Source organism: Microtus pennsylvanicus, chromosome 12 (assembly GCF_037038515.1).
Source record: "Microtus pennsylvanicus isolate mMicPen1 chromosome 12, mMicPen1.hap1, whole genome shotgun sequence".
NCBI lineage: Eukaryota > Metazoa > Chordata > Mammalia > Rodentia > Cricetidae > Microtus > Microtus pennsylvanicus.
Window position 1 is genome coordinate 59,480,826 of NC_134590.1, and position 18,143 is coordinate 59,498,968.

At 47.4% G+C, this 18,143-nt stretch overlaps 1 protein-coding gene across 1 annotated transcript in view; it reads left to right on the forward strand.

Annotated features, from left to right (window-relative positions):
• The window catches only part of Stk32b (serine/threonine kinase 32B), a 231,787-nt gene that overhangs the window by 71,541 nt on the left and 142,103 nt on the right, over nucleotides 1–18,143 (forward strand). The window contains exon 3 of the mRNA XM_075943713.1: nucleotides 4,110–4,261. Coding sequence (XP_075799828.1) covers nucleotides 4,110–4,261 — 152 coding nt within the window. The remainder of the gene's footprint in view (nucleotides 1–4,109; nucleotides 4,262–18,143) is intronic.

Consider the following 18,143-nt stretch of genomic DNA (forward strand, 5'->3'; position numbering starts at 1 on the left):
ACCAAACTCAAATCTCTGCAAGGGCAACAAATGCTCTTAACTGTTGAACCATCCCCCAGCCCCACTATTTTGGGGTCTGTATGATCTATCTATTGATGAAAATGGAGTGTTGAAGTCACCTGCTACTATTTGGCTTAGACTTTCCTATCCTGTTTTCTGGGTTTTTTTTTTCCCTTGGAATGTATTTTCCTAACCTTTGACTCTCAGTATGTATTTTGCCAATGAGGTATATTTCTTCTAGAAAACAGCTGATTTGTATGTTTTGATCCAGTGAGGTAGTCTTCATCTTTTTTTTTAACGATTTATTTATTTATTATGTCTACAGTGTTCTGCCTGCATGTTTGCCTCAAGGCAGAGGAGGGCACCAGATCTCATTACAGATGGCTGTAAGCCACCTTGTGGTTGCTGGGGATTGAACTCAGGACCTCCAGAAAAGCAGCCAGTGCTCTTAACCTCTGAGCCATCTCTCCAGCCCTAATCTTCATCTTTTAATCACATTGTTAAGGCCATTTATATTTATAATTTTTAATCAAGAAGCATTGCTGGTTCCTATAATCTTTTTGGTTCTCTTGTTGAATTAATGTATTTTTCTTTTTTCTCTCTTAGTCACCTCAGGGGATTCCTAGATAACTGAGTTGGGAATGTTCGACGCTTTCCTAGTTATGCTTTTGGTTATTTCTCTCACTGATTCTTTTCTATGCATTCCACGTGTGCCTACCTCTTTTCTTTCTGTGTAGAAACCCTTCAGCTATTTTCCACAGCCCTGTTTTGGTGCTCATAGATTACTTAAGTCATGTTTCTTGTGGAAGTTATTTTTCCATAAACTTTGAAAGGTAACTTTTCTGGATACAACATTCTTGGTTGGTAGCTATTGCTCTCAGAACTTAGATGAGGCCACTCTGTGCTTCTCTGGATTTTAGCATTTTTCTGAGTGGTCTGAGATGATTTTGATGAATTTGCTATTGCATGTTTTTTTTCTCTTGTGGCTAAAATACTGGATCTTTATTCTGTAGTATTGCATTCTACCTATAGTATGATGTGGACAATTTGTTTTTCTGGTCATGTATGTTAAGGGTTCTTAATACCTTCAGTACTTGTGGTCCATGTCTTTCCTTTGGTTTTACAATTTCTCTTCTGTGATATCACTGGGTAGATTTTTCTCTGCATTTAGCTCCGTCTTTAACCCTGTGATTTTTTAATATTTTGATCATGTTTCAGAGTTCTTGAATGTTGTAGCCTCAGTTATTTCTTTTTCTTGGTTGCTGGTTGAATATAATATTTCCTCAGTCTTGTTTCCAATGTTGATATTCTTTATTCTTCTTCAATTGGTCTGTAATGATTTTCACTGCTTCATTTGGTTGGTTTATTGACTTTTCATTTACAACATTTCTGAGTATTTTTTTAAATTTTTTTCATAATCTTAATTTTCCATTCACACTGCTAGTTTTGCTATTCAGCTCCTGAATTGACTTCCTTACTTTATTCGTCTGCTTGTTTACACCCTCTTTGAAGTTATTTATAATTTCTTAAAGTACACTTTCAAATTCTTCGGCATTTTAAATTATTTTGTTAATTTTAGTTTGAGCTAGTAAGGCGTAATAACCTTTAAGATCAGTCATATTACTTTTTTTTGTATGAGTCATGTATTTATGTTTAGAAACTGGTAAACTAGGATTGAATAACTCGGAAGGAGACAGCCCACCTCCCAGCTTTCCTCTGTTGGGCGGGCAGTCTGCTGTCCACGACAGTGTTCACAAGACACAATTTACACCTCTTCTAGCTCTCACGGAACTAAACAGGTTTCAGAAGTGCCTGCTCAGTTAGTCATCAGAGGGAAGGCTCTTCCTGAAACCGTGCATCTGGGGATTTGTTTCACATCTGTTGAGATGCAGAACAGTGCCGTCTTCCTTCAATCTCCCATCTTCCCGTCTCCTGTTTGGGTTCCAGTCCCCTTCTCAGAATGCAAATGAGAAGCAACAGAAACAAGAGGCCTGATTGGTGACATTATCCACCCACTGCTGTCTGCCTTCAGACATGGTCTCAGGGCTTCTGGAGCCAGCCTGAATCCCCACCAGACAGAGCCCCAAGAGGCCTTCGTGCACTGCACGATCGCGTCCTCTTACTCTGTGTCTCAAATTTACTGCACAGTGAAGAATCACAGACCTTCAACTTCATGCTACTGGTTTCGCTGCTTAGGAAGACAGTATTTGGGAGGTTTAACAGGATACCCTATTTAGTACATTGAGATTCAGGTAACATTTACAATCCTGGGCACTCCACTTCCTTGATATCCTGTTGCTTCTTTCCTGGGGTGCAGGATGAACTTTGAACGACTCAATTCAGACAGATGTTCAGAAGAACATCTGGAGTGACCAGGGGGAAAGCAGTTTAAGGTACTGGAGTGTCCGATAGATGTTAAGACAAGGAAGTGAATGCTCCACGGAGGAGGAGTATGCAGCTGGGACTCCTCGCATTTTAGAGGAGCAGGAAGCAGAGGGAACAGGAAATGTATCTGGGCTGTAAGACCCAAAGTCCGGTCTTAATAAACCATTTCCTCCATTAAGGCTTATCACCTAAAAATTTTACAACCTTCCAAAATAACAGCATCTGCTGGGTACCAGGTGTTCAAATGCATAAGCCTATGGGAGTCATTGCATATTCTAAACACTACCCCTGGTCCCCACAATGCATGGTTATCTCATACTGCAAAATACATTCATTCCAGCCTCAAAAGTCCCCATGGTCCTTTTCTGTCCCCACACTTCAAAAGGCCAGAGTATCTTCTGAGGCTCAATACACCCCAACTGTAAACCTCTATCAAATAAAAACAAAATCAAGTCACACATTTCCAATATACAAGGCACAGAACAAACATTCCAATCACAGAGGAGAACTGAAGGGTTACAAGGAAAAATTGAACCAAAGCAAGATTGAAACCCATCATGACAAACACATGACAAACACAAGTTCTCAGCCCTGCATGAAGCATCTGAGGCTTGTGCTGGCATCATGTGGCCTTCGGCTGTAGTAATAAGAGCGGCGGGGCTGCGACCCAGCACCCCGGCTGCCTGGCTAGCTTATGCCTGAAATAACAACACTCAAACTGTATTAATTTAATCACTGCTTGGCCCATTAGCTCTAGCCCTTACTGGCTAATTCTGATATCCCGATCAACCCATTTCTAATAAACTGTAGCACCGGTCTTACCGGGAAGATTCTAGCCTAAGTCCATCCTGGGTCGGAGCTTCATGTGTGCATCTTCCCTGGAGCGGGAAGCATGGCATCTCTCTGAGGCATCTGCTCCCGAGAGGAGAGCTGTCGAGTCTGACCTCACTTCCTCTTACTCCTAGCATTCTGTTCTGTTTACTCCACCTACCTATGTTCTAACCAATAAAATGGGCCAAGGCAGTTCCTTTATTAGCCAATGACCTTCCTCCATCATTCGGCAGGCTCGAGTTTTCTGATCCCTTCTTCAGTTTTGCTGCCTGCGCACAGAAAGCTTCTCTCTTGGGCTGTCTCCCCCTCTGCTCCTCCAGGTTTCCTCAAGTGTCCCAGGAATGAGGTCACTGGGGCAGGGTGTGTAGTAGGTACATACAATAGCTATGGTATAATCACAGGACCAGACAAAGCATGCATGCCCAAGTGTCCCGTGGCTGTACTCTCTGGAGGTGAGGTTTGTACTGTGATTGCACCATGTGTCCTGGGTTGCAGCTTCTGGGATTTGAGGGGATCCACAGTCTGTGTGCATGCATGCCCGGGTCATAGTCTGTGGCCTGTGTACTTGGAAACTGTAGCCACTAGTGCCTTGTTTGGACTGTGCACTTTTAGAGGGCAGGACTGCTCCTTCCATCTTCTGAATCTATGGCTGCATTTCCAGTGTTGAGTGAGTCCGCAGTCAGCGCTCACTGCTCACATTTAAATGCCAAATCTGGTCCAGTGCCTCCCTGGTAGATGCAGAGAGGCTTAGCCAAGCTGCTTTGCTAGCAGGTGTTTGGGATGGATGAAACCCAGACATGGACTGGAATGTCAGTGAGGGCTTGCCGTTCCTCCTCCTCCTCTTCCTCTCTCTCCACTTGTTCTGACAGCTGGTCCCTCGGGCTGCCTTGCAGGTATGCATCGTGCAGAAGCGAGACACGAAGAAGATGTATGCGATGAAATACATGAACAAACAGAAGTGCGTGGAGAGGGATGAGGTGCGGAACGTGTTCCGGGAGCTGCAGATCATGCAGGGATTGGAGCACCCATTCCTGGTGAACCTGTGGTGAGTGGGGAAGTTGCTGATCCTCTGAGGGTGCTGTCCTGGCACTGCCAGAAGGGAAAGGATCCAGGGGTCTGGGTTTACAGCCTCCTGAATATTCTGTAGGGTTTGTTCACCAATGAACCTTTAAGCATTTATTTTAATTCTGTTCTCTGATTGAACAAACCAGATTTTGCGTGTGTGTGTGTGTGTGTGTGTGTATGTATTTTGTGTATGTACATTTGAGGATGTATGTAGTCGGTTTCATGAGAGTGGTAAATAGTATTCGGTGTTCTAGAAAGCCCCACACATTGTGCTAATGGCAAGAAGGACCTGGAGCCCATGTTTCATTCAATATAGCAAGTCTACCCTGAATGGAGGTGCTAAATTCCAGCTCCTGATTCTGACACCCCACCTGGTATAATCCATGTTTCTGGAACTTTCTCTCCATTCCATCCCTGATCTTTATCTCCGGTTGAATTTGCATTCTAGAAATGCCTACCTGCTGATGATTGCCTGCCTCTGGGCCTATGCACGAAGTATTTCCTTTTGCATCAGTCAGGTGCTCCAAAGTCCTCCACAGTTCCCAAGGCTTCCCTCGGGAATTTCAGGCAGGCACCCTCCTAAATTCCTTTCTATTACTCTATTATCCCCATCTCACAGATGGGGCCACTGAACCGAGTTACTAGTAAGTGGAGAGATGGGACTTGAAGGCACATTGCTTCGTGGCCTCCACCTAACTCCTTGACCGGATACTTGTTTGCCAGATGCACTTCCTTCTTCTCCTTGGCAGACTTCTCCCATCTTTTTACCCTGGGTGGCCTTTCTGCCCACCTAGAAGTATGACCAGTATGGAGTTATTTGTTGGGTTCACAGGGGCACCCTGCCTTGTATTAATTGCATGCCAGCTCTGGAGTTCAGTTCGTGGAGGGTGAATTACTGCAGCCTTGGGAAGGCTTGCTCTCATCACTCTTCCCCGCTGACAGACTCTGTGATTGGCACTAGAAGAAGCCTAGCATTGATTAGTTTCCATGACAGCTTTGCCTCTGTGGAATGAATAATCTGTGCTCCTGAGCTGTGATAACCCAAGCCAAGCTGTCAAATGCAATATTTTTACCTGCTCAAAGTGAAGCTGTGCTACTCTCCTGGGATTAAGACAATCCTGGTAAAGGAGAAAGAGGAAGAAGATCTGCAAGACAGAAAGTGGTGGTAGGGTAGTGTCTGAGTGAGTCCTGGGAAGGGACAGGATGAGGGAAGGGGATAAGTTGGCCCAGTATTCTACCTCCAAGCCTGATCTCACCGTTTCTTATGCCAATCCTATAAATATCAGCAAGGAGGCAGCTGTGGACCTAAGAGGTCCCAAACCAGACCCTAATTTTGATGAGGAGATGGAGACTCAATAATTTGGAGAATCACAATCTGACAGAATTGTGTACTTCTAGGAGGAAGAGATTGAAAGTCATAGAAGGTGGAAGAGAGAAAAGGAAGAGGGATGGGGGAGGGAGGGAGGGAGGGAGAGGAAGTGAAGGAGAGAGAGAGGGAGAGAGAAGAGAAGGAAAAAGGAGAAAGAATATATAATGCTGATGTCAGCAAGACAGGAGAGAAACCATCACCCTCACCAGAACTGACCACACTGGATGCCTGGTCCTGGAACCCTGTCCCCTAGAGATGGGATCAGCAAGCAGCCCAGTATATGGCCCTTCCATGCCAGCTTGCACTGGGGAAGGCACGGACCTTGAGAAGAAGCGCACGCGCCTTTCTGTGTCTGTTTCCTCATCTGTAAAGCCCAAGGGAAAGGATGGTGATGCCATGGTGTTGTTTACTGACCAAGTGAGTGATGAGAAACAACTAAACTGCTCCATATTGGACAGGGTACCACTTCCAGGCTGGCTCTGGTTGAGCATCCCTCCATGGGGTTACTTCCCACCTTCCTACATAAATGTATCTCCTCCTCTCCCCTTCACCATTGGACTTGAGGACTCTGGAAGATGTACACTGGGTTTCAGGTACCAGGTTACTGGCTTCATTCACGGTTGGTGGGTAGGCAACTTATTCACATTTCCACAGTGTGCTTGAAGTTCGTTTCCATCACGCCACTGACTGTACTCACTAGACTCACTGTGAGGAGGCATTGTAGAACTTGCTGCCATCTAGGTAGCTGCGAGAGTGAGCCCCCTACAGGACAGGAGGAGGATGGGTCCTGAACCTTCTATGAGTAGACACAGGACAAATCAAGACCCATATGTTCATGTACCTCCCTGAAACTTTTCATTAAAACAAGATTATGGGAAGCGCTTAAAGACAGCTTATCTGGCAGGAGCAGGGAGATGAGAAGGAGGTGGAGGAGGGGACTGGAAGCCCCCAAGAGTCTGTGACAAAGGATCTGCCCTTTGTAGAAGACAGCCACCATTTCCTTAGAAGTAATCTCAGCTCCCAAACTAGTGTGTGCACCCAACACCACAGTCAGCCTTCGCCAGTCTTTCTGACAGGGATAATCTTACTGAAATGCTGATCTGGTTTGCAGATGAAGCATCACTGTCAATCCCGAAAGTCCACAGAACAATGTCCTCCAAGGCTGGGCTCTGATCCAGTGTCCAGTCTCTCTTGCCCTTCTGTCCTTGCTACCACCCTGGCACATTTTGCTGCACACACATCGAGTAGTCTGTAACTCAGTGGTAACAAGGACCCAGTGTGCTCACCTCTCCAGGCCCTCACCCACCTCTTCTGCTGCTGGAACTCCACTACTCAGGGGTGCCGGGGAAGGCCTGCTCTTTCTCCTGCAAGCATCCACGTGATAGGCAATTGTGCACTAGATTCCTGGTGGAGGTTGGCACTGTCTTGTTTTCTAAGTGTCCAGAGATGAAATAGCTCTGTATCCTCCCTTAGTAGTGCTCCCCTTGTGGAGGGGCCCAGTCCTCCTCCTTCACTGTGTCTCTTATGTCTGGCACACAGGAAATTTGGCTGTTCAGTGTTCTTATGGTAACCAGGTGCTGAGGTGGATATGGTGCCAGAACTGAGTGCAATCATCACCTCTATCCCACAGCTGGCAGAGGACAGAAGTCAGGCCCATGCTGGCAGCACCACATAGCCCTTTCCTGTGCCATACTGACTAGTCACTCTCCCTAGCATCCCTATCATTACTAAAGCAGTGAGATTCCAAACACCTATGATGTCCTGGGGACCAAGAGGCACCCTGGTCACCCCCTGACATAGAAGAACAGTGCTGGTGAGGTTTTTATATTTCTGACTGTGATGTCATTGGCTTCCATGTATCCAGGACACTCTCATCACCATGGTAACCTCTGGCATCAGAGGAAGAGGCTGTGCTGTCTTGTGCAGGGTCCTTCCTTGTCCTAACATGTGCACTGCCCTTACTGTCTCTGGTTCAAGCTTTGAAGACTCCAGGTTTCTCTTCTCCTTATGATGGTCAAGGGGGGGCTATGAGTGTGAGTCACACGACTCACCAGGCACCCCTTGACACTCAGAGAGCTGTGTGAGAAGCCAGTGGCCACACTGCCAATCAGGGCTCAGGAGGAGTACAGCTGGGTGGGGTATGGCTGTGTATGTTAGGAAATTACCAAGGGACCCATAAGCCTACTAAGGAACAATGCAAGAGTCATGTGCACAAGCCAGGACTACCGGGATCCTCTGACTGTGTTGAGGTGACACAGCATAGTGCCTTCATGCAGATTTCTCTGACAGCCTTCTGTGTTTTCCATGTGTTTTTCTGTAACTAAATCTCAGAATTAATATTGCTTCATGTTTATATTTGCTACTTTCCTCCTTGTGGTAACCAAATACCAGATGAAAGCAGCCAAAAGGGGAAGGGATTAGCTTTGGCTCACAGTTTGGGGGATTACAGTCCATTGTAGCAGGAAGGGTGGGGTTGAGGCTCTGTCTGAGGCAGTGAGCCCTAGTGAGATGACTTGTTTCGTCTCGGCAGACCATGAAGCACAGAATTCAGGGGGATCCAGGGCCAGGCTGTAGTTCAAACAACACACCTGTAGTTTTCCATTTGCTCCATCAGGGGACCAACTTCCAAAGACTCCACCACTTCCTCCAACAGCCCTACCAACTGAGGACCTGTGTACAAGCACACGAACCGGTAGGGACACTTCACATTGAAATCATAGCACCATGCTTTACAATCGCTGTAGTGACAGTGATTTATTGTCACTTATGTTGTGAGGCTTTTCCTCTTTCATCTCACTGAAGCCTCAGTACCTTATGAGCTGGACATTTTCATCTCTGTCCCACAGTTGGAGAGGCCAAGGGGGTTAAACTAATCACACGAGATTACAAGCTCACCAAAAGCAGCTCTTAAATGGGAAACCAGAGTACGCTAGTAAAATCTTAACAAACGGCTCTCTCAGGGGTAGGGAAAGGGGACAAGCCCTTGTCCCCACTGTTTTCCATTTTCTGAGAAGCAGATGCACCCATTGTTGATTTCGATCTAACAAGCTGGTGTCAGACATCATGCAAACTTCTGAAAATTTCACAGTTGATTTCCAGTGTCAATACAAACTGGCTCCTGAATAGCCTGGTGGACTCAACTCTCACCATAGTCTGGGATCTGTCAAACTTCTCTGAGTGGGCTCATAGCTAAGCCTCTAAAATAGCAACATGAAAGAGGAATGCATTTCAACACAAGAGGAAAAGGGTGATGAGTAGGTGCTGGGCAGAGCAGTGGAGGCAGGAAATGGTCCGTGGTCTTGATGGGTGCATAACCATTGAAAGGCCTCAGTTTTCTCTCCTGTAAAATGGGGAGAACGATCCCACCCCTTCCATGCTCTGTAAGCTCAGGTCAACTGATCCAGGGGTGACAGCCTTTCGGAAATTCTGAGGTGTCTCACCATGCACATGTTTACACTTCCTTTTCAGAAAGCCTGAAGCTCTGATAAAGATCTATACATTTGCTGATGACTATATGCATGCAGTTGCTGGCAGGAGGCAGTGAATGAGTAGATTCAGCCGATGGATGTTCAGTGACCGAGACATTGTATTCTAGGCTCATATCCCAAGGAGCGCCAACATTGCTCTGGAAAGTAATACATTTTAAGGGGAGGGCTTCACCTGCTTGAGACAGTGCCATTAAACGGGGATGGTGGGGTCCTGGATCCCTATGTTTCAAAGTCACATGACAGCTTCTCACCACCTGCACACCCTCTCCATGGTCTCGGTCCCACAGATCTTTACGTCACAGATGCTTTCTCTACCTGGCATGATGTTTTCAGGACACCTACAAGACAGCCCCTCTGTCAATTTCACATCTCCTCCATTGCCCGGCTTTTCAATCAGGCAAACCCACATCACAGCCAGCATTGTGTCTCCCACAGCTTCCCAGCGCTCTGGTTGTTCGAGGCAGAGAAGTCCGAGCATATGGCACCAGCCTCTGCAGAGGGCTGCATCACAGTGTGGTAGGAGATACTGTGTAATAAGAAAGAGGAAGCTAGACTCAGGTCTCCCTTCCTGCTTTTATGTGACCCGCATAACATCACAGCAGCCCACCTCAGCACCAAATTTAACCCTAATTCCCAAGGGCCCCAGACACTACTAAGACAAATCTGGAGACTGTGTCTCCAACCCGTGACCTTGGGGGACCCACTGACATCACAGTGGCGTCTGATGGGATATACCAAGACCGTGCTGCCTTCAACCTGTACTTCAACCCTGATGCTCTCAGGGGATTGTTCCTGCACCCTGTTTTCTCCTTGCCTTGTTAACTGTAAACTTTATGCTATCAGTCATTGCTCCTTCCGAGGCTTGGCTGCTGCTCCCCGAGGAATGGTGATGTGTAGCGTGACATGGTAACAGGTCCATGCTGAGCATTGCCCAGAACTCTGCGAGGTCTCTTTGGTGCTTTCTCTCTGAGTCCGATCTTAAGCACACACTTGGGTCCCCTCTCTATCACTTTCTCTCTGCAGACTTGAGCTGCTCCCCTGCACCGCCTCTCAGCCCTCCCTCCATAGATCTCCAGCCTTACACCCACGCAAAGCTGAAAGAAATGGAACAGAGTGAACACCCTTGGGTCACTTTAGGCTTAGACGAAAGACCAGGGCTCAGAGGGTGGGGGAGTTTCCCACAACTTGTGGGTCATTGCATGCAGAACTCCATTGTAATGCATTTGTCGTATTCCAGAGTCTGAGCAGGGTCTGCGTCCCAGGTCCATGAAGTCTCTCACCCAGCAGCTTTCAGACACTGTCAGCTGCAGTAGTAGGTGCATGGGGCTGATCCAGGGCACCTTCAGTGGCAGGATATGGACATGACAGATGGATCAGCCCCAACACGCTGGGCCTTGCCCTTCATGGAGCAATTATCAGTGCCCCTAATGGGCTTCATAGCTGGGCTTAGGTTTTATTTTGAGTCATAATAGTGGTCATTGATAAACGAGAAAAGTCTTTGAAGATAGTGACTTGACATTGTCCCAATAATATGTGAGAACATCAGGATATTTGCTGATTCTGAAGCCAGATGTGTACTAGACACCTCCTTCCTGGATCCCTCCTGGGATCCATCCGTACATACTCTGGCTCCTGGTCCCTGTCAGACTCCATCAGAAGATTGTGAAGGAGAGCCAACAGTCATCCTGTTCCTCCGTGGGACCACCTGGCTTCTGGCTTCATGAAGATCACTTGGCTCCATTCAGTTCCTGGGCATCTCCTGTCATGTCGTCCTGTGTTATAGAATTTTGTCCTTGAAGCAAAATTAGCCACTCTCTTCATCAGCTTATCTGTACCTGCTTCCAAGAGCCCATCATGATTGGGCCTGCTGACTATTGATTTCCTTTAGAAAAGGGTTGGGGGGGGGAGCCACTGAACCCTCTTCTGAGATTCCAGCTACTCCTCCCAGCAATTTGTACGTAATTCTGCCCTGATTACATATGCCCTCCATCTCCAGGGAGCTACAAAAGTAGACAGGTTGGGGAGGTTAACTGAAGGGCTCCATCTGTGCAGTTGTGGTGTGCAGCTGCGCAGTTGTGGTGTGCAGTTGTGAGGATGCCATCATCCATGCTGGGTGAAGAATTTTAGGGCATCTGTGTAAGTAGCCCAAACAAACTCGCTAGTTCTTCGGGGAGACCTTTGTTGGAATTAAACTTTAGGTTTGTTGTCAGGACCTTATAAGAACCGGGGTGGATGTTGCTATAAGGAAGGAGTGGAAGTCATTTGCATCTGCTCAGAAACAGAAACACCTGGTGGTTCAGCACAGCCCCATGCTGTTGTTTGTGGCGTGTTCACTTATTTCCTCAAGTGCATTTCCCATCACCAGAGGTAGCGGGAGCTCCTGAACCTGGGTCACTCTCACCTCATTGTTCATATGGCCCCAGGAGCTATAGAAGTGTCTGTCCTATGTGGACATCTGACTACTGTCATGTTGAATCACATGTTTGCACTGACCCCTGGCTTGAGATGTGGGTATTTAGATAGCTTGGTAGGGACTGGGATCTGCCTGTTTCCAGAGGGCTAGGTAACCCACGAAAGGATCTTACCTTTGCTATCCTTCTTCTTAGTTCCAGGACCACTTTGTATGAAGGTGAAGTTTCTCCCACAGTGAAGGTGCCAGGGCAACTTACTGAATAACTCTGATGCATCGCCATCTCAGAAATTCTTCCCGGTCTCCTTTGTAATTCCCTCGTCCACTCTTCATACTAGATATCTTTTTTTTTTCGATTCGGCATGTAGACCTTTGCTCTGTCAATGTCCTAGGCAGATTGATGGCTAACTGCTCACCTAGCAGTAGGAAAAGTTTCACTTATAAAATGTTCTGCTATCAGATTCCTGCCTGCCTCAGCCCTTCAGCGCCCTGTCTCCTGGTTCCTGCTGATGCCAGTGGACAGCTACCCCCAGCCTCATTCCCACCAACACAGTGGCAGAAACGACCTTGCGAACCAATGCTCCCCTTCAACCATTTTGACTGACTCTGTAGCTTCCATGGGCAGGCTGCGAGGTGACCTAAAGACACAGGGACCTACCTTGCCCACAAGAGCTTCATTTTGTCTCTGAGAACCGCCTGCACTCTTGGGAACATCACATGGTCATTATTGATGTACTCTTTGCCTATATGAACCTATAGGTCAGGAAAAAACTTCCGTTGCCTTCGACTGAAAGCAATTACAAAAACACCCATGGAACTTGTGTGATGTCCTTGAATCCTCCCACCTGCCACAGCTCTGAACCAAACTCAGGTCCTTCACTGACTGACATGAAGACTGAGGTGGCACAGGAAGGTGGTTGGACCAGGTCAGCATCAAACCAAGATGGTCCCTTCCTGTGATCAGACAGACATGCCATTTAAATGGAAGTGAGGGGTTTGTCATTGCTTCAGGGGTGTTTGATGTCATGTCAAAGGCAACCAAAGCTCATCTGTCATCTTGCTGGAGGCACTGGAGAACATAGGCAGTCCACATGACACCATGTGGGAGCTGGATGCCACCCTCCAGTGTTCTTTTACTACTACGTCCCTCCTCTCGTCCCTCCTCTTGCTCCCATTTCTTTCCTGCAACACTTATGTTCTGAAACTTACAGCTACCAATGCAAACTTTTTGAAAAGGTGTGAGAGAGATCGAGAGTGCTGCTGAGTACCCGTACGTGTCCCCCTGTGGGGTGGCATAGATGAGTTTGGGGACAGAGTACATTCAGTAGGTGTTTTGTGAAAATAATAATGGCAGCTGTAAGTGTCTGGAGCTCTCTGCCCTCCTTCTGCATGCCGATTTCTCTTCTTCACGCTTTGAGTGATTGACCCATGTTCAGCAAGCCACCCCTGGGAAAGGCCCTCATGAAAATCAGTGCAAAGTGAGGCTGTGGCCCTACCATGGGTGCATTCCAAAAGCTCAGCCTTTACTGCACCCCTGATGTGATTTGGTGCAAATCCTTAGGTGTTGACTATGCTTTGCAATGAGCAATTCTTTGGAGCATTCTGTGGAAACATGTGTGAAACATGTCAGAGCCTGCCCCAAGAGCCAACTGTAAGGACACCTCTGTCCCCAGCTTCCGGGTGAGGGGGGAAGAGGCAGGGCCTAAAAGATGCTTTCATTCTCTCTGATTCCCAGCATCCCTGGCGATTTTGAACACAGCTCTGGCCTTCAGACAATCAGGTCATTGGATACCTGAGTTGCTATCCCTGAGGACACAGAAGAGAAGCTGGAGGAGATGGTCCACCAGGAAGGACAGAGGCATAGAAATAACCCTCCTGGTCCATCCTGAACATGTAGTCCGGGGCTCCACATTTACACTTGGTGATCTACAAAGTGATGATGTCACACTCTGTCCCCAACTGACAGAGAAGAGGAAGGAAGCATCAGGCAAAAGCACCAGTGTGTATAGATGTAAGAGCTTGGTCTTCACATCACATTCCCTGTTGGCTTGTATGTGACTCTGGGTGTTTGAAAATAGTAAGAGGTATAAGTGTACTGCCAGAGACAGCAGTTACAGGAGATCCAGGCACAGCAGTTACAGGAGATCCAGGCACAGCAGTTACAGGAGATCCAGGTACAGCAGTTACAGGAGATCCAGGCAGTTATAGGAGATCCAGACACAGCAGTTACAGGAGATCCAGGCAGTTATAGGAGATGGGTCGCCCAGGCACAGTGGTTATAGGAGATGGCTCACTCCTGTCTTTCCCTCCTAATTATTCACTTTTGTGCGAGGCATGGTGAGAGGGAAAATCAGCCTGCATTCTTCTGGAAATTTCCATCTTGTCCACACCTGTCAGGTCTGTGTAGCGGGAGTAATGAGATTCTGATGAGCTATGTGCAGGACCAGGGTGTGGGTCTGGATGTCAATCTCAAGGAACCTCTGGGCTTAGAGGCATTTTCTAGGTGACATTACAAGCACATGGGGGCTTGGGCTGTATCAACCAAAGGTCCAGCTAGAAGCAGGCACAGGAAATGAAAAGGGTTTTAATTAGAGTGGTTATTTGTCCAGAAGCAACCTACACGAGGCAGGTTTGTATTCTCAGTGCTGAACAGGAAGCAGGGAGTTTAATAAGGTGTAGACAGAGCAGGTGCCCCAGGGACCTGTTTTAACGAGTATATTAAGTGTCTGTCATTAGCACATTTTCGTTGCTATGTGACTGGGTCCTCCTGAACATCTGAAGACACACTGGAACCTTGTGCGATGTCAAGACGGTGTCTCTAGTTTCACTTACCCTGTAAGCCTGCCCCTCGAATGCATCCACACACCTCTCTCAATTACTGCGTGCTCCAAATGAGTGGAGCTGCCTTAAAGAAGGTTTGATTTTGTTCTCTTTAAATTCAATTTCCTGTTCCCTTCTCTTTGCTTTTCCAAATTGCCTAAGCTTTAAGACATTATTAAACCAGGCAGTTTCACACTGCGCTCCACAAACAGGGCTTTCCCCAGAGCCACCAACCCCAGCTGCTTTCTATGTTGTCCAGGTCCTACATACGATAGCATTTCTCTCCCATTCCCACCCATCCATGAGCTCCTACTTGTACCAGAAAACCCTGCCCAGTTTCCCATTTGCAAAACTTCCCCAAGTCCATCTGAGGATATCAAGGAACTCAGTTCTTGGGCTGGGGGAAGCAAAACCTATAGTTTCTAGAAAACTGGAATCCTCTGGGGGAATTATTGGGGATGTATGGAATATATATAGTGTGTGTGGAGTGTGATTGTGGGAACCCTGTGCAGGCCAGAAGTCCACATCAGGTGTCTTCGTCTATTGATCTCTACCCTATTTTATTTTAGCTGTTTTTTGAGGTGATCTCTCACTGAACATCCCAGTTCAGCTACACTAGCTGACCAGTGAGCCCCAAGAATCCTGATCTTTATGACTGGCTTTGTATGTGGGTGCTGAGATGTTCTCATCTTCTCGTCATGCTTCCACAGGGAGCACTTTACCCCTGGAGCATCTCCCCAGCCATGCTTCTCCTTTCTGTTGGTGAACAGTGTGTGTGTGTGTGTGTGTGTGTGTGTGTGTGTGTGTGTGTGTGTGTGTGTGTGCGCATGCCTGCCTGCCTCAAACTGGATCTTAAATACCCTGCAGAGGTCTAGGTCTCCAGAGGTGTTGAGGAACATGCAAGAGGTGGGACCAGGAGAGAGGCCTTTGGGTTACTAGGACACATTTCTGAAGGGAGTGTGGGACCCAGTCCCTGTCCCTGCCTCTTTCTCTCTCTCTTCCTCCTCAGAAACTGAGCATTTTTCAGGATCTTGACCTCCCATGACCCTCCTGCACAGAACTGACCTCCTGCCCATCAGCCTCCAAAACAACCTATTCCCTTTCTTCGCTGAGCATCTTGGCCTTTACTATAGTAGTGGGAAGTCTTCCTCTCTGCCTTCTGGCTGCAAGGAAGTGCCAAGCAAGCCGTATTACAGAGGCTGCCCAGTGCCGTGGGAGTAGAGACCTGCAGATGACAGGCCCAGATCTGAATTTCAGGTCACCAAACACAGGACTTCAGACAATGTACTGAGTCTCATTTGCAGAGTGTGTGAAATAGGAATAATGTACAGCTCTCAGATTAAGAGGGATGCCAGTGTCCAATAGCTCCTGCCACTTGGCCAGCTGACATGCCCCCATCACGTCCTGAATGTGTATGGATCTACACTTCTGGCTCTTCCTTCTCAGCCTTCCTTTTCTACTTGGAAGTATGATTTCTTGCTCTGAAATCGCTCTATCTATTTTTAACATTAATTTGTTTGTAGGTGATGTTGAGAGCCACCCCCATCAGTTATGAATTTGCCAAGGTAGCTGGACACGGTGGCTCTATTTTTAAAGCGGGTGCAAGTGTGAAGAGAGCTGTTTATAAGGCAGCCTCGGTGCCCAGTTCCACCCACATGCCATTCCTCCCAAGGGCTCGGGTGATGGGCAGCTCTTCAGGGATCCCACGGCAGATGGGAGAGAGTTCTTTATTAATGTATTGGCAAACACCCCATACCTCGTTGCAAACTTCTGCCAATAGCAAATCTGGAGGACTTGGCTTGGCCCCAAAACTGGAGTCTGCCTTTCTTCTCCAAGTCAGGTCAGTTGTAGAGAGGCATGAATTTATATATAGCTGCAGATATGGAGAGCTGGGGTAAACACTGAGCCAGATGACCCCTCTCCTCAGCTTCTCCACGCCTCTGAGCCCTGGGGCAGCTCTCGGACCGCGGTCTTAAAACATGCCACCCCCCCCCCCCCCGCATTGCTCTGAGCCGTGGGGTCAGACATCAGTCAACAAAGACTGCCTAGGTGACTATGAGGCCAGACACTCCTGACCCATGCCACTCCAGGTAGAGTGTGTGGAACAGTTGCAGACAGAGGCCCGGCCGCTCTTTGGAACTCTTCCATGGAGGGAAGGGTGGCCAGAAAGTGCACCAAGGCTTGCTCTATAGAGACTGTGGCCTCGCCCACTAGGACATCAGTTCAGCAAATGGATGGCATTCCTTATGGATGGGGTTGGAAGAGACACAGGTGTCCTTTGACAGGAGATAGAGGGAGGAGCGTGTAGGAGACCCTACTTGGACAAAAAGCAGCTTTATCCCTAGGTGCACTCCCACCCATGTCCCTGCCTGAGTTCACGTGCTCAACTGTATCTATGCCCTCCTGTCTGCTCTTGCTACACTATGTAACTGCTCCTCACCCAGTCCCACGGATCAGAGGCTACCTCACTGATATGGTATGGTGGGCAGGGTGTCCTTGAGGAAGACACAGGCCTGCCTTGTTGTAAGAAAATCCCACTTAGATCTTTGTACAGCTCAGTCGTTGATGTAAACATTGTACCCAAGCTCTTAACGTAAGAGAGTGGGGCAAGCAGAGGAGCAGAATGTTTCTACTCAGGACATTCTGGGTAAGGTCAGGACAGCTTCCTTCTTCTGCTGCTTGAACTGATGGTTAAAAAACATGAAGCATACCGCCTGTGGGGTTTGTAGTCCCTGAGACTTAGTGATCTGCAGGGCATTCTCCCTGAACTTTAGCCTTCTGGTGTCTGCGACTTTAGGAAACCTCTGGCAACCTTAGTTAATATGCAGCTGCTGATATCAGCGTGTCTTGGCAGTGTCAGTTTGTATGTGGTTTCAGTCACACAGTGGGTATTGACAGAACTGGCTAGCTGACTAACGGCAACGCAGCATGCATCCCCGGGGCAACAGAGCCTGGGCTGGGGAAGTGGATGACTTGCGTTCTGCTGCTGTGATAAAACACTATGACCAAATGCAACTTATGGAAGAATGGGTTTATTTTGGTGTCTGCTTCCAGAGGGATGAGTCCATCATGGCGGAGTAGCAGACAGCAAGCAACAGACTTTGGCAGCAAGAGCTAAGAGCTCACATTTCAACTGCAAGCTCAAAGCAGAGGAAGCAAACCAAAGAGGCAGGGAACCTTTTAATCTCAAAGCTCATGCCCAGTGGCGCATTTCCTCCAGCAAAACTGCACTATTTAAATCTTCCCTAACAGCGCCACCAACTGGACATCAACTGCCAAAATATGGAGTCTATGTGGGACATTCTTATTCAAAACACCCAGGAAACAAATCCTACAGTGTGGGAAAACCAGGAAACAAATCCTACAGTGTGGGAAAACCTTGATCTTCAGTAAATGGGGAACTTGAGATAGAGTCTTAGACAAGTTGGTCAACCTTTCTGTTTATTTCCCTCTTCCCAGAAGAAGAGATTTGTTCTCTGGTTGCAATGAAATATTGCACACTGTTCAGGACACAGAAGCTCAACAAAACATCATCTTTCCACCCCAGGTTCCCCAAGTCCATCTCCTTAGATTGCCTTCTAGGGATATTTGTTCCCTCTGAGGAATTACATTATGAATTCTCCTTTGCAGAGCTGGCTTAGTGGTCATAAATTCCTTTGTCATACTAACCCATAGATCTAATCTACAGTGTCCGTGACTGTTTCCTTCTTAGGCTGTGACAGAGCTAGCAATGGGTTGTGGTGAAATATATTCCTGTATCATCATGGCCGTAAAA